The sequence below is a fragment of the Mobula birostris genome, chromosome 13, assembly GCF_030028105.1.
Source record: "Mobula birostris isolate sMobBir1 chromosome 13, sMobBir1.hap1, whole genome shotgun sequence".
NCBI lineage: Eukaryota > Metazoa > Chordata > Chondrichthyes > Myliobatiformes > Myliobatidae > Mobula > Mobula birostris.
In genome coordinates, this window is record NC_092382.1 from 105,282,447 (window position 1) to 105,309,556 (window position 27,110).

The 27,110-nt window shown below is 48.5% G+C and overlaps 1 protein-coding gene across 1 annotated transcript; it reads right to left on the reverse strand.

Moving 5' to 3' along the window:
* Positions 1-4,043: 4,043 nt before the first annotated feature.
* Positions 4,044-23,833, reverse strand: LOC140207785 (oxidized low-density lipoprotein receptor 1-like). Its single transcript, XM_072276347.1, has 7 exons — positions 23,467-23,833; positions 18,882-18,992; positions 13,208-13,324; positions 11,323-11,589; positions 8,278-8,420; positions 5,392-5,456; positions 4,044-4,844 (listed from the first exon to the last, which is right to left on the reverse strand). Exons 1-7 carry the CDS (start codon positions 23,516-23,518, stop codon positions 4,646-4,648), a joined length of 954 nt encoding a protein of 317 aa, XP_072132448.1. The 5' UTR covers positions 23,519-23,833; the 3' UTR covers positions 4,044-4,645.
* Between the last annotated feature and the right edge of the window lie 3,277 nt (positions 23,834-27,110).

Here is a 27,110-nt window from a genome sequence, read left to right on the forward strand (position 1 = left end):
CCATTACAAAATTCCACAGTCAAACACAAAGTGAATTTCCCTCCCCAAAGTCCCATCACACACCCCCAGTATCAGACACTGAGTGAATCTCCCTGCACACCGTCCCATCACACACTTTCGGGGTCAGACACAGAGTGAATCTTCCTTCAACACCGTCTCATTACACACCCCTGCGGTCACACACAGAGTGAACCTCCCTGCACACCGTCCCATGAAACAATCCTGGGGACGGGCATGGAGTGAATTCCCTCCTGTCCGTCCAATCACACAATCCCGGTTCAGATATTATCTGTATTCTCCACACCCCGTCCCCCTCCACCACGAGGCCCAAGCGCATGACAGGCTACCCTCGTCAAAATCAGAGCAAAACCCTCTCCCTCCCCGGCTCTCCGCTTCCACCAATCCTCAGCACGATTTTTGTCTCAATATTTTGTGTGCGTGGACTGGATGTGATGACTCAGCACACACATGCTGTCAGTCCTAATCACCAACTCCAAATCCTGGGATATCACATCTTTCAACACATTTCTAGCTATTTATTATTTTTAGTAAAGCACCTTAATTTTACATATTTGCGCCATACTGATGCTGTAAAAGAACGCATTTCAGGCCATATAAATCAAAGCTAATAAAGCGGATCGTGATTCCGGTAGAAATCATGCGACAAGGGGGATCGTACATCGACTCGCTGGCCTACATCAGTCAGGACACTGAGCACGGGAGTCGGGAGGTCACGTTGCAGTTGTACGAGACGTCGGTGCGGCCACACTTTGGAGTACGTTCAGTTTTGGTCGCCCTGCTGTGTGAAAGAGGCCACTGAGCTGGAAAGAGTGCAGAGGGAGATTTACGAAGATGTTGCCGGGACTCCCGGGACTGAGGTATAAAGAGAGAGAAGGAAGTTTGGGACTGGACCCCCTGTGATGGAATGAAGGGATAAGTAAATAGGGGGAAAAACAGAGGACAACGATTAACTTATAATCGATCAACTTGTAAGCGTCTTAGCTTACTGCTTTGGACAAGTTTGGACAAGTCAGAAAGAAGCTTCACTCTGCAACGGGTGAAGTACCAGTCATTATTGTCTAAAGCTCGGCAAGGGCTCAAATAAGGAACTATGCTCTCTTCAGAAGCAGCTCACGGTGTAGCTAAATATGGGAAGTATACTGTAAGGGCAGGAATGTTCTGGAGAATAGGGGAAGGGTCCGAATGAGGAACTGATGAGCTAGCTTTGGCTTAGAATAATTATAACTAACTGACCAATGATTATTTTACATATAGTTGTATCTTAGCATGTGATTGAAATGATTCTAATATTGTCTAATCTTGCAATCGTAAGATTTTCTTCTACCTGATCAGTGTTATAAATTGTGGGGAATTGTGTAATTCGGGGGCAGTGTCTGGACTGGTTCTTTTGGGAGATCAGTCTGTAACTTCCCCTATGACATGTTATGAGTAGAGAATGAAGGTTTGAAAAGAATTACGTGTGTCAGTGTATTTGTGGTAAAATTGCTATTGCATCGCTCCGATCAAGAACGACACCTGGAGCGTATCTGTAACCTCACAGATTTGCGTAAAGATAGGGAATTCAGGGAGACGGAGGGGTGAGGGAAAACGGAGAGCGGAGTAAGAGAGTGGAGTAGAGAGTGGGGAGAAAGGGGGAGAGAGGGGAAAGGGATAGACAGAGGGAACGGAGAAATACAGCGGGATTAAAAAGGGCGAGGAAACAGTGGGAGAGGTGTGGAGAGAGAGGTAGAGGGAGAGGAGAGGAGCGGGACCGGGGCGGTGGAATGACGAGAAAGAATGGGATAGCTGGGGAGAGTTCTGTAGGTGTGTAGTGGGGAGAATTGGGGTGAACAGGAGGAGAGGTATGGAGTAGGAGGAGGGTCAGAGAGGGTGAGGATGGAATTTGAGAGGATGGAGGAGTGAGAGTGGACGAAGGGAGAATGGGGAGAAAGAGGGGTGGTCTCTTGTTTCAAATCGGCCCCACTGTCTGTTGACAGAGACCCTGGATCTTTCCAGGAACATTCGGTAACAAAGATACCGACTTCTCGCAGATGAAACCGTGATATCGAGTGCAAATGTCATTCTCTGCGTGCGAGCCGCAGTCACTGCAGGCGGACATTCGATCATACACCACGTACAGGAGACCAGAGGCCACTTTCCTGTCAAAGAGCGTTAACTAATTTCAACAGAGACAAAACAGCTCTAGCAGTCAATCCGCAAAAATAATCCCATGAAACAGCACTCTCCTCGCAGACTGTGTCATCAGTAAAATAATCCCTGGGCACTGATCCTGCCAGTCCACAAGATATCCAGTATGCAGGGATATGCGTGACATGAGCGTGGGAAACAAAATTCGGTGAAATTAAATTCCTTTGTTAAATGCCTAAAATGGAAAACAATCTACGGAGCCTCTCTTGGACTATTACAACAGGAATGTGTGAAGGCAGAGTGCGGAGAGAGCTGCACTCTGTCTGACCACCAAATTCTGTGATAGGACGGTCTGGAGAGGGCTTCATTCTGTGTCTAACCGCGGGACTGTGTGTTCAGACGGGGTGGAGGAAGCTTCACTCTGTGTCTGACTCCGGTAGTGTTTGATGGGAAGGTGCGGAGGCAGCTTCACTCGATATCTGACCCCGGGAGTGTGTGCTGGGACGTTGTGGGCGGAGATTCACTCTGTGTCTGACCCTGGGATTGTGTGATGGGACGCTGTGGAGGGAGGTTGACACTGTTTCTCACCCCGGGACTGTGCAGCCAATCCGTGTTGTGGAAAATTCGCTCTGTGTCTGACTCCGGGAGTGTGTGATGGGACGGTGTGTAGGGAGCTTCACTCTGTGTCTGACCACGGGAGTGTGTGGTGGGTCGGTGTTGTTCCGAACACGCAGGTTTCGTTTACTGTGGATTGTCGCTTTAAGAGCGCCAGAGGGAGTCGGGGCAATGATGTCAGTCACTGGCTGCCGTGGTTTGTGAAGATTAAACACAGTGAGAGAGAGAGGGAGAGAGAGAGCGAGAGAGAGAGGAGAGAGAGAGAGAGAGAGAGAGAGAGAGAGAGAGAGAGAGAGAGAGAGACGGAAACACTGGAAGCCGATACCTCAGCTTGTCGCAGCTAAGACTTCGAACTTTCCTCTGCCCACAGAGGGGGTTAAACATCGGAACACGGTGCACAACGAATGTGTGACCGTCACTTTGTCGGATCCATGGGAGTGGATTTTAGGTTGCCTGGGTATGCCGTGTGGTAACCTCTGGAAGACGATATTCCCGTGACAGGTCACTTTCGGTGATAATTCGTATGTGCATTTGGAACGTCATGTCAGACAAGACCTACGGCGACTGTCATCTCGTTTTACCAGCGTGAACCCTGTGGAATATTTTGTACTTAACTTTTCTATACGTTTTACCTTGGATTACAAATGTCTCTCTCCCATAATTTATTTCGTAGATTACTGAACATTCCTACTTTACCACCTCAAGGCATTAAGACTTGCCACGCCCCACGCCCCTTCCAGGCTCAATAGTTATATTTACACACACACCTACACATAATACCGTTAACTTTTGTTCATCTTGTTAAAGTTACTATATTATAGGTAGCTACTAATAAAGATAGTGATTTTAATATCAAAACCGGACTCGCACATTTCTAGGGATGTACGGTGTCGAGCATTTTGTCTTGTCGCATGGTCGCCTGGTGTGGAGGCTGCAACGCAGAGGGTCGCCATGGACCATAGAAGGTTCTAGACTCAGCCAGCTCCATCACGGACGCAACCCTCTCCTCCATCGTGGACATGTTGAAGAAGGAATGACTTGGGAAGACCGCATCCATCAGCGAGGACCATCTCCCGCCGGGAAATGCCCTGTGCTCATCGGTACCACCGGGGAGGGGTACAGGAGCCGGGAAACTCAACAATTTACAAGCAGTTGCCTCCCCTCCGACATCAGATTGCGAACGCTCCCTGAACACTTAAACACTCCCTCGGTATTCACCTTTTTGCAGTATTTATTAATTTTCCCAATTGTCGTGAATTTTATATCTTTGTACCGCGCTGAAGCCACGTTGTGGTTGTACAAAAGGTCGGTGAGGCCGCGCTGGGAGTTTGGTGTTCAGTTCTGGTCGCGCTGCTGTAGGAAAGATGTCACTGAGCTGGAAAGAGTGCAGAGGGAGATTTACGAGGATGGTGCCGGGACTCGAGGGTCTGAGTTATGGAGAGAGAGCAAGAAGGATGGCACTTCGTTCCTTGAAGCGTAGGTATGAAGCCAGGAGAGGCACAGACAGTGTGAATGTGCACAGTCTTTTTCCTTTGTGTTGGTGAACTGAGGGCCAGTGCGCACAGAATTGAGGCGAGAGCGGGTGGAGGGAACCGAGAGAGGAGAGGCGGAGAATGGGGTCCGAGGAGGAGAGGAAGAGGGAGAAAGGGAATGAGTTAGAGAGAAGAAGGGGAAGAAGAGAAGAGGAGTAGAAAGGGGGTGTAACTGGGCGGGAGCGGGGGAGGGCGGCACAGGGAGGGGAGAAGTGTGGAGTAGTGGGGGAGAATGGCGATGCGAGTAGAGGAGGAAAATAGGATAGGAGGGAGGGTAGAGAGGGAGGGAATGGATGAAATTATGGGGGAGTGAGAATGGGGTAGATTGAATGCGGAGACGTGGAGTGTCGTCACATGATTGAAGTCGGCCAGTCAGGTTCTGGACAGAGACGTTGGATCTCTTCAGGAATATCAGGGTATAAAAGTGCAGACTTCTCGCAGATGAATCTGTGTTTCCTTTCGAAAATGATACTCTGTTGGTACGAGTGGGACTTACTGCAGTTGGGCGATCCATGGGACATCTCGTAGAGAAGATAAGAGGTCACATTCCTATCAAAGAGGGTTAGACAGTTTCAACAGAGACAAAACAGATCTAGCAGACAACCGGAGACCGTCGCCAAACTAATCCCACTAATTTGCGCTATCCCCACTGCCCCATGTCAGTCTCTAAACTAATTCCATAACACCGCGCTCTCCCCACAGCCCCGACTACATCGCCGTGCGAATCCCACTGCATCACTCTCTCCGACAGTACCGAGTCAGTTTCCAAACTAATCCCACTCTACCACCCTCTCCCGCCAACCTTGCATCAGTCAACAGACTAATCCCACTGTCGCACTCTCCCTAAAACCCTGTATGAGTGTCCAACCTTCTCCCACTGACCCACTCTCTCCCCACAGATCTGTGTCAGTACTCAAACTAATATCAGTGCCCGACTCTCTCCCCACGGACCTGTGTCAGTCTCGAAACTTATCCCACTGACCCACTTTCTCCCCACGGCCTCGTGTCAGTCTGAAAACTAACCCCACTGTCCGACTCTTTCCCTACGGCCTCGTGTCACTCCCACACCAACGACCCGTAACAGTCCAAACCTCACCCGTCTGCGCATTTTCCAATCCAGTAGGTTCCGTGCTCATTGCCGGTAGAATTGGAAACAAAATCCTGTGAAATAAAATCCCTTCAATTACTGTGCATGTAACGCCCTGGGAAATGTTACTGCTGATGTAATGGTTTCTCTGCAGCAGCAGTGTTTTGGGGTTTTATTGTTGTTAAGTGCGATCGTGAACAATAGCCAGATCAGAAATGCTGCTCAAGTCAACTAGTTCCCAGAGAGAACTCGGAAAGGCCAAACAGGTGGTTCACTGCTGCTCAGCGATAAAACATAAAAATATCATATATACTCTTAAGAAGCATTAAAAAGTAGTAGAAATACTGGAGCCATGATGATTATGATGGCCTCCGCTGGACAGAGAGAATTATGTTGTTCTCCTGTAAAGGATCCGGCCTGGACACTGGGTCGAAGGGCCTCTGCTGGTAGCTCTGGATCACGTCAGTCTTTAACTTCTGTTATCTTTCACCTGGCCATGTGGATTCTGGCCCAGCCCCTTTCCTTTTTTTGGAATTCCTCCAATTACCTGCTCGTCTCCTCATTTGCGCCCACCTGTTTCTAATTTTCACTCATTACCCCGCCCATTTCAACCCCGCCTTGACTGGCATTCTCTGCCAGTTCGTCCCAGTTCTGACCTGTGTCGTTCCAGCCCGTCATCACGGCTTCTGCCAACCGATTTTGCCTGATTCTGCGTCTTGGATTTTGCCCGTTCTTGGACCTGATTTTTGGCTGTGCGCTCTGGATTTGTCTGCTCTCGCCTGACTGCCTTTCCTGGTTAAGACCTCTGCCTGCCATTTTGGATTCGTGTCTTCATTCTGTTTTTGAAAGACTGTTGCCTTTGTGGTCGCTAATAAATCCTGGTGAAAAAGTATTCATTGGTCTGCACTTGAGTCCCACCGAAACCCGACACCTCCATAATTCAAAGAAATTGAAGGATAAGTTTTTAGGGCGACAAAACGTGACGGGAGCACTTGGAACTAACAACTAATCCCTATCGGGATAAAACAGCACCTGTTTTTGTTTTTGATTTTTTTTTTCCCACACTTTTTTCCGGCAGTTTAAGGATTAAGTCCAGCTGGAACATAACTCACAAGCGCTCTTGAAAGTCAGGTATTAACGCTACCTGCGAAAAACCAAACATTGCCATCCGGGTCCCCTTCATGATCGCTTATGAAGAAGCATGTAACTTCCCTCCCAGAGAGGATAGGAGTTTGTGCACCCGGCTCTTGAAGGCTTGGACCCATCGTCGCAGTTGTTTCCAACCACAGCATCTGGAAGGCTGTTCCACATTCTGATCGCACAGTGAAGGAAGCTTCTATCCAGTGTCTCGCATCAGGCATAGAAAGAGCATGAACATGCACAGATAAACTAGATCGTGCGGTGCGCCGTCTCTCAGAAGCTGAAGACAGCATGACGCGAGGTTCTGCAGGGCTGTGGCTGGTCTGCATTTTGTATAACACACAGCTGCAGCAGGCTGTCGTCTGTGCTGGAAGCTACTGACAGATAGATTCTCTCGAGCTGTTCTGACTAGTGATAACGGGCCCTTAGGACTGTGTGGCCTCCCAAGATGGGGATGGTTTAATTTCTTGTGTGTACGGGAGCCTGGGTTCGATGGCTTTTGTTCGAGAAAAGATGCCGAGAGACGATGCCAGAACGGGGAAGTCGGAGACTGCAGGCTTGAGCGGACTTGGAATGGCGTCGAGAGGTGACGACGCCCGTTGGAAATCGATGGAGAACGAACGGACGGGAAAAGAGTGAGCTACAGCGAGCGCTTTAGACTGTTTCGTTAAAATGGGCCCTTTTTCTCTTCGTTTTCGATGCTAACCCTACAGTTAAATTAAGAATCATGAATATCTATCGTTTAATTGCAGACGGTGCACTGCTCGTTATTTCGTGGGATTGATTTGTAACCGTACAACACATCACACAACATCCACACAAACGAGATTTCTCAGTTTGGCCGGGCCGGAGGCAGTGTTCCCCCCGACCCCCAGACAAACGTACGCTGGTCGAACCTGATGGTAACAATTACCCTCTCTCCATGCCTGACGGCAGGAAAAAGTGAAGAGATGAGACAGAGATGGAATGACCCAGCGTCTGATCCTTGGACTGTGTGATGGGACTTTGTGGAGGGAGCTTCACTCTGTGACTGACCCCGGTACTGTGTGATGGGGCGGTGTGGAGGGACTTAATTGTGTCAGACTCAAAAAGCTGTATATTTGTACCGTGGAGAGCATTCTGACAGGCTGTATCACTGTCTGGTATGGAGGGGCTACTGCACAGGACCAAGAGAAGCTGCAGAAGTCCGTAATTCTAGTCAGCTCCATCTTGGGAATTAGCCTGCAAAGTACCCAAACTGTCTCAGAAAGGCAGCGTCCATTATTAAGGACCACTACCACCCTGGGCATGGCCTTTTCTCACTGTTACCATCAGGTAGGAGGTACAGAGGCCGGAAGGCACACACTCAATAATTCAGGAGCAACTTCTTCCCCCCCCACGATCCGATTCCTGAATGGACTTTGAGGATTTGGACATTACTTCACTTTTTACAACATTGTTTCTACACAATTTAAATAATTAATATATGTGAATGATTTGTTGTTGTTTTTTTCATTATGTTTTATATTTTTATTATTCTCTCGCTCTCTCTCTCTGCTGGATTATGTGTTGCATTGAACTGCTGCTGCTAAGTTAACAAGTTTCACGTCACATGCCGGTGACAATAAACCTGATTCTGATTCTGATTCTGGAGGGAGTTCCACTCCGTGTCTATCCCCGGGATGTGGGAGTGACGGTGTGCAATGATTGAATCTTTGTTAAACCCTGGAAGTGTATTATTGTTCTCCATATCGCTTCTCACGGTGTGACACATACCTTTTCCTTGTTTGAATTGATTTCGAGGAGACTTGCATCAACGTTTGAACAATGATTCCTCGCTGCATCATAAGATTTCTCCAAGGTGGATATGAAATAACACCGATCTGCATTTTCGATCCAGTTCCCAGGACACCTTTCCTCTACAAATCAGGAACGAAGAACAGTGAATCTCCCTCCATTGCTCCCATCGCACCGACTGGAATGAGAAAAAGTCAGCCTCCCTCCACAACGTCCCATCCCGGATTCAGACAGCAGGTGTCGCTGTTTTCACTCCGTCCCGTCACATACCCTGGCATAGAGTACAGCTTCCTCCACTCCGCCCCATCACACACTCTCGGGGTTTGACACAGAGTGAAGCTCCCTCCACACCGTCCCATCACGCACCCTCAGGGTCAAACAAAGTGAGAAGCCCCCTACACTCCGTCCCATCACAAACTTCCGGGGTCAGACATAGAGTGAATCTACCTCCACAATGTCACATCACACACTCCCGGGGTCAGGCACACAGCTCCACACCTTCCATTCACACCTACTAGGATCAGCAACATAGTAAAGCTCCATTCACACCGACCCATCACTCACCATCGTCGTCAGACAAACATGAAGATCCTTCCAAACTGTCCCATCACACAATGCCGGGATCAGACACAGAATGAAGCTTCCTCCACTCCGCCCCATCACATATCCTCGGGGTTGGACACAGAGTGAATCTCCCTCCACACCGTCCCATCACACACTCTCAGGGTCAAACGCAGAGTAAAGCTCCTTCCACACCGTCATCTCACACAATCCCGGGGTCAGACACAAAGTGAAACTCCCTCCACTCCATCCCATCTAACAATATGGTTGACAGACACAAAATTATGCTCCGCCCACAACATCCAGACACACAACACGTTCTCAAACAGAGTGGAGCACATCCACACCTTCCCATCACAGACTCCAAGGATCAACTTTAGGGTGATGCTCACTCCGTGGCATTCCATCTCACTCACACTGTGTCAGTCACAGAGTGAAGCTCCTTCCACAGCATCATTTCACAGCCCACAGAGGTTAGACGCAGATTGACACTCCCTCCGTACAGTCTCATCACACTCCCAGGTGTTGAATACAGTGTGAGCATCGCATTGCACTGTTCCACCAGACACTCCCGGTATAATACAGAGTGATTTCCCTCCGCACTCTCCCAAGACAAATTACTGGGGTCAGAAACAGAGTGATGCTCCCTACATAGCATCCCATCGTAAACTCACTATATCATTCACAGAGTAAAGTTCACTCCACACTGTCCCGTCTTGCATACCCAAGTTTAGACACAGAGTGAGCCCGGGGTCAGAGGTGGAGTGAAGCTTCCTCCACACCGTCCATTACAGACTCCCAGGATCACACACAGAATGAGGCTCCCTGTGAACTGCCCCAGTACACGTCCCCGGGGTCTGATACAAACTCCCCCCACAGCCTCCTATACGCATTCCCGTGGTCGGACTGAAATTGAAGCTCATGCGCAATGTCCCATTACACTCTCCTGGTGTCAGACTCAAATTATATCTCCCTACACGACACCGAATTACACACTCTCGGAACCCGTCACAGGGTGTCGGTCCCTCAACTGCGTCCCATCACAAACTTCCGGAGTCAGTTACGTGCTCCTTCCCGCCATGCTGTCACAGATTTCCTGAGGGATGGACGCAAATCGAATTTGAATCCACAGCGTCCGGTCACACACTCCCGGAGTGAGAGCAGACTTTAGCTCCCTCCGCAACTTCCAATCATGCAACTCGTTGCCAGACACCGAAGGAGTCTCCTTTAGCACTGTCCCATCACAGAATCCAGTGGACAAACACAGAGTAGAACTCCCTTACACTGTTACATCATACCCAGCCAGGGTCAGGCACAGACTGAAGCTCCCTCCACTCCGTCCCATCACTCACCACCGTGGTCAGACATAGATTAAGATCCCTCCACACCTTTCCATCACACACTTCCGGGATCAGACATGGAGAGAAGCTCCCTCCACACCGTCCCATCACACACTCCCGGTGTCAGACACAGAATGAATCTCCCTCCACACCGTCCCATCACACAATCCCGGGGTCAGACACAGAGTGAAGCTTCATTCAGTCCATCGCATCACGCACTCCCGGGAGTGAATCTCCATCCACACCGTCCTGTCACACAGTCAAGTGTCGACACGGAGTGAATCTCCCTCCACACTGTCCAATCATGAATCCAGGGAACAAACTAAGAGTGAAACTCTCTTACACTGTTACATTATACCACACCGCCCCCCCACTCGGGGTCAGACACAGAATGGATGTCCCCACATACCGTCACATCACACACTCCTGGAGTCAGACACAGAGTGAAGCTCCTTCCACACCGTCGCATCACACACTCCCGGGGTCAGACACAGAGTGAAGCACCCGTTCGCATTGTCCCATCACACACTCCCGGGGTCTGACACAGAGTGATGCTCCCTCTGCACCGTCCCATCACACACTCCCGTGGTCAGACACAGAGTGAATCTCCCTCTGCACCGTCCCATCACACACTCCTGGGGTCAGACACAGAGTGAAGCCCCCTCTGCACCGTCCCGTCGCACACTCCCGGATTCAGAGTAAAACTCTCTCTCCACGGTGTCACAACACCATTCATTGGTCAGACATGGGGTGAAGCTCTCTGGATCCTGTCATATCATACAACCCGCCTGTCAGAAACAGGGTGAAGCTGGATCCATACCTTCACATCAGTGATTCCCGGAGTCAGACATAGCGTGAAGCAGTAATGTTACGTCTCACAATCCCGTGGGGAGACACAGAGTGACACCACCTCCACAACGTCCAATCACACTCTCCTGGGTTCAGTAATAAAGTGAAACTTCCTCCACGCAACACCATCACACACTCACCGGTCAAACACAGAGTGAATCCCCTTCCATAACATCTCTTCACGCACTCACGATGTCAAGCACAGAGTGACGCTTCCTCTCTCTATGCCTGGTCTGTGGTGAAGAGCGGGTTAATGAGGGGGATGACGCCTCACCTCTTCTGCTGATCAAGAATTCACAGATTTGAGCCATGCTGTTCTTGACGGATCTGAGCTTCGTTTTTATCTCAGTGATCTGGTGCCGGAGATCGTTGTGCATTCGTACAAGAACGGACAGATTGGTTTTGAGCGCAGTAAGATTCTTGAGACAGGTTTTCTCGGAGTGATTCAGGTGGGATATCTCAGAGACCTTGGTTTGAAGGGTTGAGTTTAACTCATGGCAGTTTTGGTCGAGGGCGGTCTGAGACTGACGAATCTGTGATACTGAGAGAGATGGTGAAGGATGTTTAGCGTTTACAGTGACATGCGAGTCAGCATCATGCTACCGAGCGGGTCACAGAGAGTGTTATGCCAGTGTCACGGTGAATGGTGTCACACTGAGAGGCGTCGGCGTGTCGTTTCACACTGAGGGGTTTATCAATGTCCCAGTGAAGGTTTTGTTGTTATATTGGGTGTCTGCGGCAGTATCGTGAGGTGCATATTCGAGTTGCAGTGAGGGACGTGTCGGTGTCACTGTGATAGGTGTTTCTGAGCCCCGGCGAGAGTTGTGCCGGGTCACAATGAAGTGAATCCCGATGGCACGGCGAGGGAAATGTCAGAGTGAGGGACCTTGTGACGTCACGGTGAGTGGAGTAACTGTGTCATGGTGTGGGGTGTGCTACTCTCACAGAGAGGGGTGTGTCTGTGTCACGGTGAGAGGCATGTCATGGCCACGGTGCGTGTGACCGTGTCAGAATGAGGTGTGGGAACTGTGTCCAGTTCTGGTCACCTCACTATAGGAAGGATGTGGAAACATTGGAAAGGGTACAGAGGACATTTACCAGGATGCTGCCTGGTTTAGAGAGTATGCATTATGATAAGAGATTAAGGGAGCTAGGGCTTTACTCTTTGGAGAGAAGGAGGATGAGAGGAGACATGATAGAGGTGTACAAGATAATAAGAGGAATAGATAGAGTGGATAGCCAGCGCCTCTTCCCCAGGGCACCACTGCTCAATACAAGAGAACATGGCTTTAAGGTAAGGGGTGGGAAGTTCAAGGGGGATATTAGAGGAAGGTTTTTTACTCAGAGAGTGGTTGGTGCGTGGAATGCACTGCCTGAGTCAGTGGTGGAAGCAGATACACTAGTGAAGTTTAAGAGACTACTAGACAGGCATCTGGAGGAAATTTAAAGTGGGGGCTTATATGGGAGGCAGGGTTTGAGGTTCGGCACAACATTGTGGGCCGAAGAGCCTGTACTGTGCTGTGCTAGTCTGTGTTCTATGTTCTATGTTCTGTGTAATTGCCTCAGTGAGCGGTGCATCGGTGTTATGTTGAGCGGTGATACTGTCTCGGTAAGGGGCGTTACAGTGAAGTGTGGGCCTTTGTCATGAGGCGGTGCTGAGAGGATCACGTTGAGGAATGTGAAGGTGCCACGGTGTACGGTACCTCAGTGTCAGAGTGAAGAACGTTTTGGTGTCATTGTGAGGTGTGTTTCGGTGTCGCCTTGAGGAGTTTATCAGTGATACGGTCAGGGGCATGTCGATGTTACAGTGAGTGTTACGTTGCGGTCAATGTGACTGCCACGTGTTGTCACGGCGATGTTCCGCATCCGTGCTGCGGTCAGCAGTGTATCTGTGTCTCGTGGATGATCGTGACAGTGCTACAGTGACAGCATTGTTCATGTTATGGTGAATGGCGTGACGGTGTCAGGGTGTGTCTTCATTGTGTTCAGGTGAAGACCGTGTCTTTATCACGGTTAGGGATGTGTCCGTGATATGGTGGTCGGTTTTAATCCTTGTTACAGTAAGGGACGTGTCGGTGTCGCTGTGGTGTTTTACAATAACAATTTATTCCACTCTCTTTATTTATGGTCTGACTCCACACGGAGATCGTTCCACTCACCATGGATCGAGAGTCCGATCACTATCAAGATGAGGGCGGACGTGACTAGACAGAGCAGGCAGATCAAACGGAACGGTCTATTTCCGATCTTCAGTTTCGACTCCTGTTCATGCTCACCTGTGGAGAGACCATACGGCCATAGGACCATATGATATGGGAGCAGACGTAGGACATTCGGAACTTCGAGTCTTCTCGGATATTGAATCATGGGCTGATCTAATTCTACCAGTCATCCCCACTCGCCTGCCTTCTCCCCATACCATTTGAAACGTTAGCTAATCAAGAACGTATCTATCTCTACCTTAAATGCACCCAATGACTTGGCTTCCACAGCTGCTTGTGGTAAAGAAAATCCACGGATTTAACACCCTCTGACGAAACGAATTTCACCGCATCTAAGTTCTAAAAGGACGCCCTTCAATCCTGAAGTCGTGCCCTCTTGTCCTAGACCCCGCTACCATGGGAAATAACATTTCCATATCTAATCTGTTCAGGCCTTTCAACATCGGAAAAGTTTCAATGAGGTCCCCCCTCATTCTACTCAGCTCCAGGGAAGGCAGCCCAAGAGCTGCCAGATGTCCCTCATCAAGATCTTCTCTGAACCATGTCTTATGTCAGTATATATCAGGAGCCCAAAACTGCACACAATACTCTAACTGTGGTCTCGGGGGTGCTTTTTGATGCCTCAACGTCACATTGCAGTTCTTACATTCTAGACCTTTAGAAATGAATGTCAACATTTCTTTCGCTTTTTTCACCACCCAGTGAACCTGGAGATTACCCTTTAGGGTACCTTGCACAAGTACTTCCAAGTCCCTTTGCATTTCGGCATTTTGAATTCTCTCATCATTCAAATAGTAATCTGCGTGCTTATTTCATCCACAATAGTGCATGATCATACAGTTTCCAGCATCGCATTTCATTTGGCACGTCTTTTTTCCATTCCCCTAAGCTGTCTAAGTCTCTCTGTTTCCTCAACACCAGCTGCTCATCCACATATCTTTTTATCATCGGAAATTTATACAAGAAATCCATGAATCCTATCGCCTAAATCATTGACAAACATCGTAAAGATCAGCCGTCCCAACACCGACCCCTGTGGAACTCCTGATGCCTCGACAATCTCTCCGCCCAATTCCTTCACAGCCCGAGGGTGTATTCCATCAGGTCCAGGAGACCACAAGATTATGATACATGCGATCTACAAACTATTGGCCGTCTGGATTCAGAGATTATTATTTGTTCACAGTTCTATTACTGTTTGCCCGCTTTGTTCTTTTTTTCACACTTTGGATACATGACGGACTTAACTCTGTCATTTCTCCAACCGTATCTGTGACTGATTTATGTCCCATTGAATATTTTTGCCAGTTTTCAACACGGTCCACAATGACACCCATAGAACATAGAATAATACAGCACAGTACAGGCCCTTCGGCCCACAATGTTGTGCGACTCTCAAACCCTGCCTTCCACATAACGCTAAACATTAAATTCCGCCATATACATGTCCACTAGTCCCTTAAATTTCACTACTGTCTGCCTCCACCATTGACTCAGGCAGTGTATTCCACGCACCAACCACTCTCTGAGTAAAAATACTTCCTCTAATATCCCCCTTGAACTTCCCACCCCTTACATTAAATCCATGATCTCTACAATTGAGCAGTGAGGCCCTGGGGAAGAGGCACTCCATCTATTCTTCTTGATATCTTGTATACGTCTTTCATATCTCCTCTAATAGTCCTTCTCTCCAAAGAGTAAAGCCTTAGCTCCCTTCATATCTGATCATAATCCATACTCTCTGAACCAGGCAGCATCCTGGTAAATCTTGCCCGTACCCTTTCCAATGCTTCCACGTCCTTGCAGTAGTGAGACGACCAAAATTGGACACAGTACCCCAAGTGTGGCTTAGCCAAAGTTTTATAGAACTGCATGGTTACCTTACGACTCTTAAAACTCTATTCCTCGACTGATGAAAGCTAACACCTCATACGCTTTCCTAACTACCCTATCTACCTGTGAAGCAACTTTCAGGGATGTGTGGACATGCACCCCCAGAGCCCTCTGCTCCTCCACACTATCAAGTTTCCTGCATTTACTTTGCACTCTGCCTTGCTGTTTGTCCTTCCAAAGTGTATCACCTCACACTTCTGCGGGCTGAACTCCATCTGCCTCTTCTCAGCCGACTTCTGCATCCCATAAATGTCTCTCTGCAATCTTCGACAATCCTCTACACTATCTACAGCACCTCCAACCTTTGTCTCGTTTGCAAACTTGCCAACACACCCTTCTACCCCAACATCCATATCGTTATCACGAAAAGTAGAGATCCCAGAACCGATCCTTGTGGGACACCACTAGTCACAACCCTCCAATCCGAATGTATTCCTTCCATTATGACACTGTGCCTTCTGCAGGCAAACCAATTCTGAATCCACCTGGTAAAACGTCCTTGGATCCCATGTCTTCTGACTTTCTGAATAAGCCTACCGTGTGGATCCTTGTTAAGTGCCTTACTAAAATCCATATAGATCACGTCCACTGCACTACCCTCATCTATATGCCTGGTCACCTCTTCAAAGAACTCTATCAGGATTGTTAGACACGATCTATCCTTCACAAAGCCATGCTGACTGTTCCATGATTCTCTAAATGCCCATAGATCCTTTCTCTAAGAATCATTTCCAATCGTTTTCCCACCACCAACGTGAGGCTCACTGGTCTACAATTAACCGGACTATCCATACAACCTTTTTTGTACAAGGGGACAAACCTCATTGCCTCCAATCCTCCGGTGCCATTCCCTTAGACAACGAGGACATAACGTTCCTCGCTAAAGGCTCAGCAATCCCTTCCCTCGCCTCGTTAAGCAGCCTGGGGAATATTCTGTCAGGCCCCAGGGACTTATCCGTCCTAATGGATTTTAACAACTCCAACACCTCCTATGCCTTGATATCAACATACTCCAGAGCATCAACCTCCCTCATGTTGTACGCACCGTCATCAAGTTCCCTCTCATTGGCGAATACCGTCGAGAAACATTCATTGAGGACCTCTCTCGCTTCCACAGACTCCAGGAACATCTTCCCAACTTTATCTCTAAACGGTCCTGTCATCCTGTTGTTCTTCATATCACTGAATCGTCGCATCGTGCAACTCATGAAACTGAGCAACGCACCCATCTACAAATTCATCCCGATTATTTATAAACAGCACAGTCTGGAGGTGCAATGAGCTCCCAGGAAAGTGGTCGAGGCAGATGAATTATTCCAGTCAAAGGGAAAAGAATAGAACAGAATAGAATAGAAAACCTACAGCACAATACAGGCCCTTCGGCCTACAAGTTGTGACGTACATGTCCTCCCTTAGAAATTTCTGGGCTTACCTATACCCCTCTATGTTACTGAGCTCCATGTCGCAATCCAAAGGTCTCTTAAAAGACTCTATCGTATCCGCCTCCACCACTGTTGCCGGCAGCCCATTCCACGCACTCACCACTCTCTGAGTGAAAAACATAGCCCTGACATCTCCCCCGTACTTACTCCCCAGCACCTTAAAACTGTGTCCTCTTGTGGCGACCATTTCAGCCCTGGGGGAAAAAGCCACTGACTGTCCACACCAACAATGCCTCTCGTCATCTTATATACAAGATAATAAAGGGAACGATTACAAAAGGTTCAGAGAGCTCGGTAATGTTAGAGCTCGAGAAGATTATAAGTCTGATAGGAAGAATCTTAAGAAGGAAATTAGGAGACCCAGAAGGGGGCATGAGAAGGCGCTGGCGGGCAGGATCAAGGAAACGCCAAAGGCATTGTCCAAGCATGTGAAGAGCAAGGGGTAAGACGCGAAAGAAAAGGACCTATCAAATGTGACAGTGGGAAAGTGAGTATGGAACCGGAGGAAATAGCAAAGGAAGTTACTGAAAACTTTATTTCAATATTCACTACGGAAAATGACCTCGGTGATTGTAGTGATGACTTGCAACAGGCTGAAAGGCTTGAGAATGTAGGCATTAAGAAAGAGGATGTGTTGGAGCTTTTGGAAAACACTAAGTTGGAAAAATCGCCGGGACCAGATGAGATGTACCCCAGGCTACTGTGAGGCGGGGGAGAAGATTGCTGAGCCTCTGCCGATGATCTTTGCATCATCAATGGTGAGGGAGAGATTCCGGAGGACTGGAGCGTTGCGTATATTGCTCATTTATTCAAGAAATTGAGTTGAGATAGCTCAAAAAAATTATAGACCACAGAGTTTGACCTCAGTAGTTGGTAAGTTGATGGATAAGATCTTGAGAGTCAGGAATTATGAACATTTGGAAACGTACAACATGATTAGGTGTAGTCAGCATGGATTTGTCATAGGCAGTTCATACCTTACGAGCCTGATTGAAATTTTTGAGGATGAGACTAAACACATTGATGAAGGAACAGCAGTAGGTGCAGTGGAAATGGATTTCAGCAAGGCCTTTGATAAGGTACCGCATGCAAGGCTTATTGAGATAGTATGGAGGCATTGTATCCAAGGGGGCATTGTTTTGTGGATCCAGAACTGGCTTGCCCACAGAAGGAGAAGTCAGGTTGTAGACGGGTCACATTTTGCATGTAGGTCGGTCACCAGCCGTGTGCCTCAGGGATCTGTGTTGGGTCCCCTGCTATTGGTGAATTATATAAATGACCTGGATCAGGAAATGGAGGGAAGGGTTAGAAAGTTTGCTGATGTCACAAAGGTTGGAGATGTTGTGGATAGTGTGGACGGCTGTCAGAAGTTACTGCGAAGCATTGATATGCTGCAAAACTGGGCTTAGAAGTGGCAGATTGAGTTCAACCCAGGTAAGTGTGATGTGGTTCATTGTGGTAGGTCAAATATGATGGCAGAATATGATATTAATGTTATGACGCTTGGCAGTGTGGAGGATCGGAGGGATTTTGGGGTCCGGGTCCATAACAAACTCCAATGAGCTGCGCGGGTTGACCCTGTCGTTAAGAAGGCGTATGGTGGATCGGCCTTCATCAATAGTGAAATTTAATTTAGTAGCTGCGAGGAGTTGTTGAAGCATGTATTGGACCCCGGTCAAACTTGGAGTACTGTGCTCAGTTCTGGTCGCCTCAATACAGGAAGGATGTGGAAGCCCTAGAAAGGGTGCAGAGGAAATTTACAAGGATGTGGCCGGGATTGGGAAGCATGCCGTATGAGAATAGGTTGAGTGAACACGACCTTTTCTCCTTGGAGTGACGGAGGATGAGCGGTGATCTGAGAGAGGTGTATAGGATGATGAGAGGCATTGATCGTGTGGATGGTCAGAGGCTTTTTCCCAGGGCTGAAATCGTTGCCACAAGAGGACACATGTTCAAGGTGTTGGGGAGTAGGTACAGAGGAGATGCCAGGGGTAACTTCTTTACTCAGAGAGTGGTGAGTGCGTGGATTGGGCTGCCGGCAACGGTGGTGGAGGAGTATACGACAGGGTATTTTTAGAGACTTTTGGATAGGTACATGGAGCTTAGTCAATTAGAGGGGTATAGGTAAGCGTAGTAATTTCTAAGGTAGAGACATGTTCGGCACAACTCTGTAGGCCGAAGGGTCTGTATTGCGCTGTAGGTGTTCTATGTATCTATGTTTCTAATTAGAAATTTGAATATCTTGAGCGAATGACATCACTACTGTGAACTCTGACCTGTTTGTGCAGTGGTTGGCATCCCTCCGGATCCCGAGGCAATGGGAGGATCCTCGCGCTCATCGATGTCTTCCCCAATGTTCAACTCTGGGCTGGTGGCGGTCAGGCCGTCTGGGAGAGAAAGTCAGACAGGCAGATTAGGGAGAGATTGAGAAAGGGGTAGAAAATGGGGGAGAGAGTCGCGGAGAGAGAGAAAAGACAGCAGAAGAGAGAGGGGGTAAGCGAGGCGGATGGGGGCTGAAAGAGAGGGTGATTGAGAAGGGAGAGTGTGCGGAGATCTGTGGGAGAAGGATGGAGAAGAGAGAGAAGATGGTATTAGAGAGGGGAAAGAGCGAGAGGAGAAACCATCGGGGAGAGGGAGATAGAGCTGGATAGGGAGGAGCGGAAAGCGTGGAGGGGAGATGAGCGGAATACAGGCACACAGAGAAGTGGGCAGAACGACTGTGGTTCAGGAAGGGATGACAGTGAACGGAGAGGGTGAAGATAAGGGAACAGTGTGAGACAGTAGGGGAAAGAGTTTGAGAGAGGGACGGGGTGATAAAGGAGGAGGAGAGGGAGGGAGGGAGAGAGGGTAGGGAGAGAGAGGTAAAGAGTGAGAGAAAGGGACAGTGGCAAGTGAAGGAGAGAAAGAGAATGAGGTTAGAAAAGGGAGAGAGTGTTTTAATTTATACTGTGCTCCCTCCTCACCGTTTCTCCCACTGTCCTCACTCCTCACCACCCCGGCATATACATCACAGACAGAAGAGGTCCCAGCGGAATGCCACAGCTACAGATCCCTTCATTGGAGTAGAACAGGGTAAAAGAGTAACAGAATGCAGACTAAAGTGTCACAGTTACAGAGGAAGTTCAGTTCATGCAGTCAATAAGGTGCAAGGGCGACGGCGAGGTAAACTTTGAAGTCAAGAATACAACTTATCAGAATAGTGGTCTATTAAATTGTCTGATGAAGCAGGTTAGAAACTGTCTTTGAGGCTGGTGAAACGTGCTTTACTATCTTCCACCGATAGGTGGTGATATAGGGTAATACAATTATCCAGGGTGGATGGGAATCTTTATTCGGCTGTCTGCTGTAGCGACGCAGCGGGAAGTGCCGAGAGAGTCCGTGGAGCTGAAACTGGTGCCCCTGATCTGCTGAGCTGTTTCCTGGTCTCTCTGCAGTTTAGTTGCGGTCACGGACGGAGTAGTTTCCCTCAAGTCGAGCTGCATTGTGATTGGATGCTTTCGGTGGTGCCTCGAGAAAGATGGGCGAGGTCCTACAGGAACATACCAAGCTGACTGAGGAGCCAAGAAGGCTGACGAGGGCAGGGCAGTGGAGATAAAGTATAGGGACTCTAGTAAGTCTAACTAATTCCTCCTCTTGATAGGCTATTCTGTATAATGGTGTGGAGCCCAGGGAGATTTGACTGACTAATTTGTTTTCATATTCCAGGAAGACAAACAAAGGTAAAGGTTCACACTGAACTGGAGGGTCCCTGGAGAGAGTTGAGGAGCAAAGAGACACGGGTCTGCAGGTACATGGATCTCTGAAAGTGGAGTCACAGGTACACAGGGCGGTGAATGGGGCGTCTGACACGCCGATCTTCATCAGTAAGGACACCGAGTAGAGGAATGGGGAGGCCCCGTTGCAGATGAACATGGTGTCGGCGAGGCTGCACTTCGAGGACGGGGTCCAGTTTTGCTCGCCCTGCTGTCGGAAGGATATTATTTGCTGGCCAGAAAGAAATGCAGTCTGAAGAATGGTGATATCAAATGAATCAGGGACAATAGATGCAGATGGCTTTGCTCCTGCCGCGAGGGAGGAGAGGGAGGCTGCCATTTCAAGAAGAGATTGTGTTCTCCATTTTGTGTGTTAGTCGCTTGGTTGATGCGAAATTTAAAGTAGACACAGTGATGTCACAGGCAATCTCCTGAACTAAGGGATCATTTCCAAATAAGACGTCATTTGTGAGGCGTTATTTGATTGGGTAGAACACGCGGAATTGTGAATGTTGGTCTGCGAGCCATAAATTACAGATTGTGACTTGCTGCTAAATGGAGATTAAATGGAGTAGGGCCAATGGAAATGTGTTAAAGTCAGACACGTGACCACTAGCCAATGACACTGGAATGCAATTCATGATTTCGGAAAAAAAAGACGTTTCAAGTCTGCTGCCAGAGGTCACTGAGAAACAGAACAACTAAATCTTGGACATGTGGAAAGTCAAAACGCCTACGAAGAACATGTGGCCAGCAGCAAAAACTCCTTTGTACCTAGTAATAACTTTTCTGTACTTTGACCGAGCATGAAAGGTCAGGATAACTTCGCTGGTACGGCGGCCGGCTAGTGACGCAATAGCATCAGCGCCGGATCCGGAGCCAAAGTTCTCGAGTTCGAATCCAAGACGGGCCACATCCACCAACACCCCACCCCCCGGACACGCTTTCCATCCGTGCCGGGTTGAGGGTGAAAAAAAAAGGCTCGAGGCCTGGTTAATCTGAAAGGAGACCAATCCTGACACCACGCCAAACAAGAATGGCTGACTGCCAAACAAGAATGGCTGGCTGAAAAATAAGCTGGTGCGGAGGCAATATTTCGTACTTTATCTATTTGTCAGATTAGACAATACGGGTACTTGACGGCAAATACAGATCGCCCTGTGCCTCCCTGATCATTATTAGCTGAGTCTTGCAACACTTTGAGCTGGAAAGAGTTGCAGATATTGACTGGACGCCAGGGACTGAATTACTGAGAGAAGTCGGGCAGGTTGGGTCTTTATGTTGAGCTCAAGGATGACCTTACTGAGGTGTACAAAGCACGAGGGGCACAGATCGAGTAAATGAGCACAATCACATTCTCCAGGCCTGGAGAATCGAGGACCACAGCGTCCAGGGCGAAGATGAGAGGGGAAACAGATTTACTTGGGCAGCCGAGTGACAACCTTTTGTTACCCAGATGGTGGTCCGTCTATGGAACGAGTGCTCTGTTCAGAAGCATTAGGTATTGGAGACTTGGGTGCATGACTCGTGAAACGCTCCAGAATGACGTCATTACTGCGACCTCTGACCTGTCTGTGCAGTGATTGACAGTTCGCCGGGCCCCGGGGCGGTGGGAGGATCCTCGAAACCGGGGAATTATAGACCGGTTCGCCTAACATTGATGGTGGGGAAAATGCTAGAGTCAGTTATCAAGGATGTGATAACAACACAGTTGGAAAGCGGTGAAATCATCGGACAAAGTCAGCATTGATTTGTGAAAGGAAAATCGTGTCTGACGAATTTATAGAATTTTTTTGAGGATGTAACTAGTAGAGTGGATAGAGCAGAAGCAGTGGATGTGGTATATTTGGATTTTCAAAAGGCTTTTGACAAGGTCCCACACAGGAGGTTAGTGTGCAAACTTAAAACACACGGTATTGGGGGTAGGGTATTGATGTGGATAGAGAATTGGTTGGCAGACATGAAGCGAAGAGTGGGAACAAAAGGGACCTTTTCAGAATGGCAGGCAGCGACTAGTGGGGTACCGCAAGGCTCAGTGCTGGGATCCCAGTTGTTTACAATATATATTAATGTCTCAGATGAGGGAATTAAATGCAGCATCTCCAAGTTTGCGGATGACACGAAGCTCGGCGGCAGTGTTAGCTGTGAGGAGGATGCTAAGTGGATGCAGAGTGACTTGGATAGGTTGGGTGAGTGGGCAAATTTATGGCAGATGCAATTTAATGTGGATAAATGTGAGGTTATCCACTTTGGTGGCAAAAACAGGAAAACAGTTTATTATTTGAATGGTGGCCGATTAGGAAAAGGGGAGGTGCAACGAGACCAGGGTGTCATTATACACCAGTCATTGAAAGTGGGCATGCAGGTACAGCAGGCGGTGAAAAAGGCGTATGGTATGCTGGCATTTATAGCAAGAGGATTCGAGTACAGGAGCAGGGAGGTACTACTGCAGTTGTACAAGGCCTTGGTGAGACCACACTTGGAGTATTGTGTGCAGATTTGGTCCCCTAATCTGAGGAAAGACATCCTTGCCATAGAGGGAGGACAAAGAAGGTTCAGCAGATTGATTCCTGGGATGTTAGGACTTTCATATGATGAAAGACCGGATCGACTAGGCTTATATTCGTTGGAATTTAGAAGATTGAGGAGGGATCTTATCGAAACGTATAAAATCCTAGAGGGATTGGATAGGCTAGATGCAAGAAGATTGTTCCCGATGTTGGAAGTGTCCAGATCGAGGGGTCACAGTTTGAGGATAAAGGGGAAGCCTTTTAGGGCTGAGATGAGGAAAAAACTTCTTCACACAGAGAGTGGTGAATCTGTGGAATTCTCTGCCACAGGAAACAGTTGAGGCCAGTTCATTGGCTATATTTAAGAGGGAGTTAGATATGGCCCTTGTGGCTAAAGGGATCAGGGGGTATGGAGGGAAGGCTGGTACATGGTTCTGAGTTGGATGATCAGCCATGATCATACTGAATGCCGATGAGGCTCGAAGGGCCGAGTGACCTACTTCTGCACCTATTCTCTATGTTTCTGTGTTTCTATGAATACAGAATGGATCTATCTCTCCACACCCCCCCCCCCGCCTCCGTTTTACTGCCCCACTCACCGTTTGAAGGAGACTGCGGGCCCATTTCGGCGAGCTCCACATTCACGTCCATCTTGTTCAGGACTCTCTGTGTCTCTGAGCTCACGAAGGGGAAGGAGCCGTTATTAGAGGAAGTCCGTGTCGATAAGGCGGTCCGACTCCAGCAAACACCAGATGGACAGCTGACACAGAGATGAAGGCAGAGCAGGGAGAGGAAGTGCGGGGAGCACAGAGAAAGAGGATGTTGGAGAGGGAGGCCGAGCGATATTAGACTGGAGGGGAGTGGGGAGTGTTGAAAGTGTGGAGTAAGGGGAGGGAAGGGAGGAGACCGATTGGGAATCTGCAGAGACAGAGAGAAGTGGGCGGCAGTGTACAGATGCTACAGGAGCTGAGAGGAGGGAGACTGTGGAGTGAGAGATGGGAAAGAAGGGAAAGTAAGTGTGTAGAAGATGGTAAACGAGAGGAGAACAGAGTGAGGTAGAGAAATAGAGGGTGAGGAGATTTGGAGAGAGATTGGGAGAGAGAGAGAGAAAAGATGGCGGTGAACTGGAGAACGAGAGGGAGAGAGAGAAACGGAATGAGAGGGAGCGGGGAGGAGCAGAGGGAGGGGCAAATGGAGCACTACAGAGAGGGCAGAGAGATGCGTGGGGAGGGTTGAAGGAGAGGAATGTAGACGAAGGACGTTGAGAGGAAAAAAATGAGGAGGGAAGGAGAAAAGAAATGGAAAGGAGGGAGAAGATAATAAGGGCAGTAGGAAATGAAGGAGAGACTTGTGTCACTCATATCGAATATGTATTTTCGGGGAGATGTGCATCCACCGTTGGTTCCTGGTTGACGCGTCCGACGCAGGCACTGCTCCTGCTAATCGCCGGACCTTCAGATCTGCAGTCTGCGAGAAAGCACGGCCCCAGGACAAACCCCCACTGTGGTGAATAAGCCCTCCTCCTCCGAGTGGGGTAACATCTCCTCTCGAAATTAATTCCCTCCACAGACTTTCTCCGCCTCCTTGTCCAATGGCGCACTCTCTCCTTCCTACTTTATACCATGGCATTCTCTCTCTCCCCCCTCTCTCTCTCTCTCTCTCTCTCTCTCTCTCTCTCTCGCTCTCTCTCTCTCTCTCTCTCTCTCTCTCTCTCTCACTCACTCCCCCTCTCTCTCTTCTTTTTCTGTCCTCTCTCTCCTTCTCCTGTATCTCACTCTTGTTCTTCTCCAACATCTTCTCACTCTCCGCTTTCCCTCCCAGCATTCCTCCCTCTCTCTTTCCCTCCTACCTCTCTCCCCTCCTGAGTGAATGAGTGAATACAGTCCCAGGTGACTCAGTCTCCCCTTATTGCCTTATCCCCTCATCTCTGGAATTAACCTGGTGAGCTTCATCTGCACCGCCTCCATATCCGCAACATTGTTCCCCAAGTACGGCGACTGGTACTGCACGCATACTACAGGTGTGTCCTCAGTAGTACCGTGAGCAGTTGCGGCATAACGTCCCTGCTCTTAAATTCAGCCCCTCTCGCTATGAATGCCAGCATTCCATATAACCATATAACTATATATGGTTATCTGCCTTCCTGACAGCCTGCTGCACCTGCAAACCAGCCCTTTGTGATTCATGCACAGGAGCTTGTGAGTCCCTCTGCACAGTAGCAAGCTGCAATTTTTACCATTTAAATAATAAACTGCTCTCCCATTTTTCCTTCCAAAGTGGGTGACATCCCTTTTACCAACGTTGTACTCCATCTGCCAGACCCTCACTCACGCAGCTTAGCGATTAATGGGTCCCTTTCGGAATGGCAGGCGGTTACCAGCGGGGTACTGCAGGGTTCAGTGCTGGGCATGCAGCTGTTTACAATATATACTAATGATTTAGATGAAGGGATTAAAAGTAACATTAGCAAAATTGCTGATGACACAAGCTGGGTGGCAGTGTGAAATATGAGGAGGATGTTCTGAGAATGCAGGGTAGTTGGACGGGCTGGGTGAGTGGGCAGGTGCGTGGCAGATGCAGTTTAATGTGGATAAATGTGTAGTTATCCACTTTGGTGGTAAGAACAAGAAGGCAGATTATTATCTAAATTGAGTCAAGTTAGGAAAAGGGGAAGTACAACGAGATGTACGTGTTCTTGTACATCAGTCACTGAAAGCAAGCATGTAAGTACAGCAGGCAGTGAAGAAAGCTAATGGCATGCTGGCCTTCATAGCAAGGGGAATTGAGTACAAGAGCAAAGAGATCCTTCTGCAGCTGTACAGGGCCCTGGTGAGACCACACTTGGAGTACTGTGTGCAGTTTTGGTCTCCAAATTTGAGGAAGGACATTCTTGCTATTGAGGGAGTGCAGCGTAGGTTCACAATGTTAATTCCCGGCATGGCGGGACTGTCATATGCCGAAAGATTGGAGCTACTGGGCTTGTATACTCTGGAATTCAGAAGGCTGAGAGGGGATCTTATTGAAACATATAAGCTCATTAAGGGATGGGACACGCTGGAGGCAGGAAGCATGTTCCCGCTGATGGGTGAGTCCAGAACCAGAGGCCACAGTTTAAGAATTAGGGATAGGCCATTTAGAACGGAGTTGAGGAAAAAACTTTTTCACCCAGAGAGTGGTGGATAGATGGAATGCTCTGCCCCAGAAGGCTGTGGAGGCCAAGTCTCTGGATGCTTTTAAGAAAGAGATGGATAGAGCTCTTAAAGATAGCGGAGGCGAAGTATATGGGGATAGGGCAGGAACTGGATACTGATTGTGATTGATCAGCCATGATCACAGTGAATGGCGGTGTTGGCTCGAAGGGCCGAATGGCCTACTCCTGCACCTATTGTCTATTGTCTATTGTCAACCTATATATATCTCTCTGCAGACTCTCAGTATCTTCTACACACGTTGCTTTTCCAATCAATTTAGTATCATCAGAAAACCCAGATTCACGACACTGGATCCCCTCTTCCAGACTATTGATGTATATCGTGAACAGTCGCGTACCCAGCACCGACCCTCGCGCACACTGCTCATCACTGATTGCGAAACAGAGTGACGCCCATGTATCCCATTCTCTGTTTTCTATTGGTTAATCAATCCGATACCCATGGGAATCGCTCCTGCAGCTATCATTCAGTAATGCATGCAACATCATATTTCCCAGTCTGCAACTGCGCTAAATTCATCTTCTTATTCCGTGTACCGTGTGCATTCAAATATAACACCTTCAGTCCTGAAATCATCCGCGATTGTGTCCACCTTCTACATTGCAACTCATCCTACTGACTGCAAATTTGCCGTCGATAGCCTCTCCTCACGACACAAAGCCTCTGTTTGTAAACAGTTGCCTCATCTTCAACACAATTATCCGCCTCTCCTGCCGCCTTCATTTATTGAAATATATGCAGCTCGGCACACTATCGAGAACATGTTTAACCGTTCTATTGCTAACTGTGTATTAGTTCTGACCACCATGATTCTGTAAGCCTCTCTAATAAAGTCTCTTACATTTCCCGGGTGATAGCATCTCTGAGGATTTATACTGGGCAACACATTGTCCCGCTGCGCTCTGTCTCTCTCCACAATAGGACTACAGCGGCTGCAAACTCACTCGCTCTCCACCGGGCTTTGGACCAACTGGGAAATAGCAATACCTACGTCACGCTGCGGTTTATTGACAGCAGCTCAGCGCTCAGCA

Coding starts and splice junctions, on each gene's coding strand:
- LOC140207785 (XM_072276347.1), bottom strand. CDS start 23,518: ATGGACGTGAATGTGGAGCTCGCCGAAATGGGCCCGCAGTCTCCTTCA. Junction 5,457..8,277: donor TCAATTCAAACAAGGAAAAG/GTATGTGTCACA, acceptor TTTATTTCACAG/GATTTTGTTTCCAATTCTAC. Junction 4,845..5,391: donor ATTGGAAAATGCGCAGACGG/GTGAGGTTTGGA, acceptor CCTCTTTGATAG/GAATGTGACCTCTTATCTTC.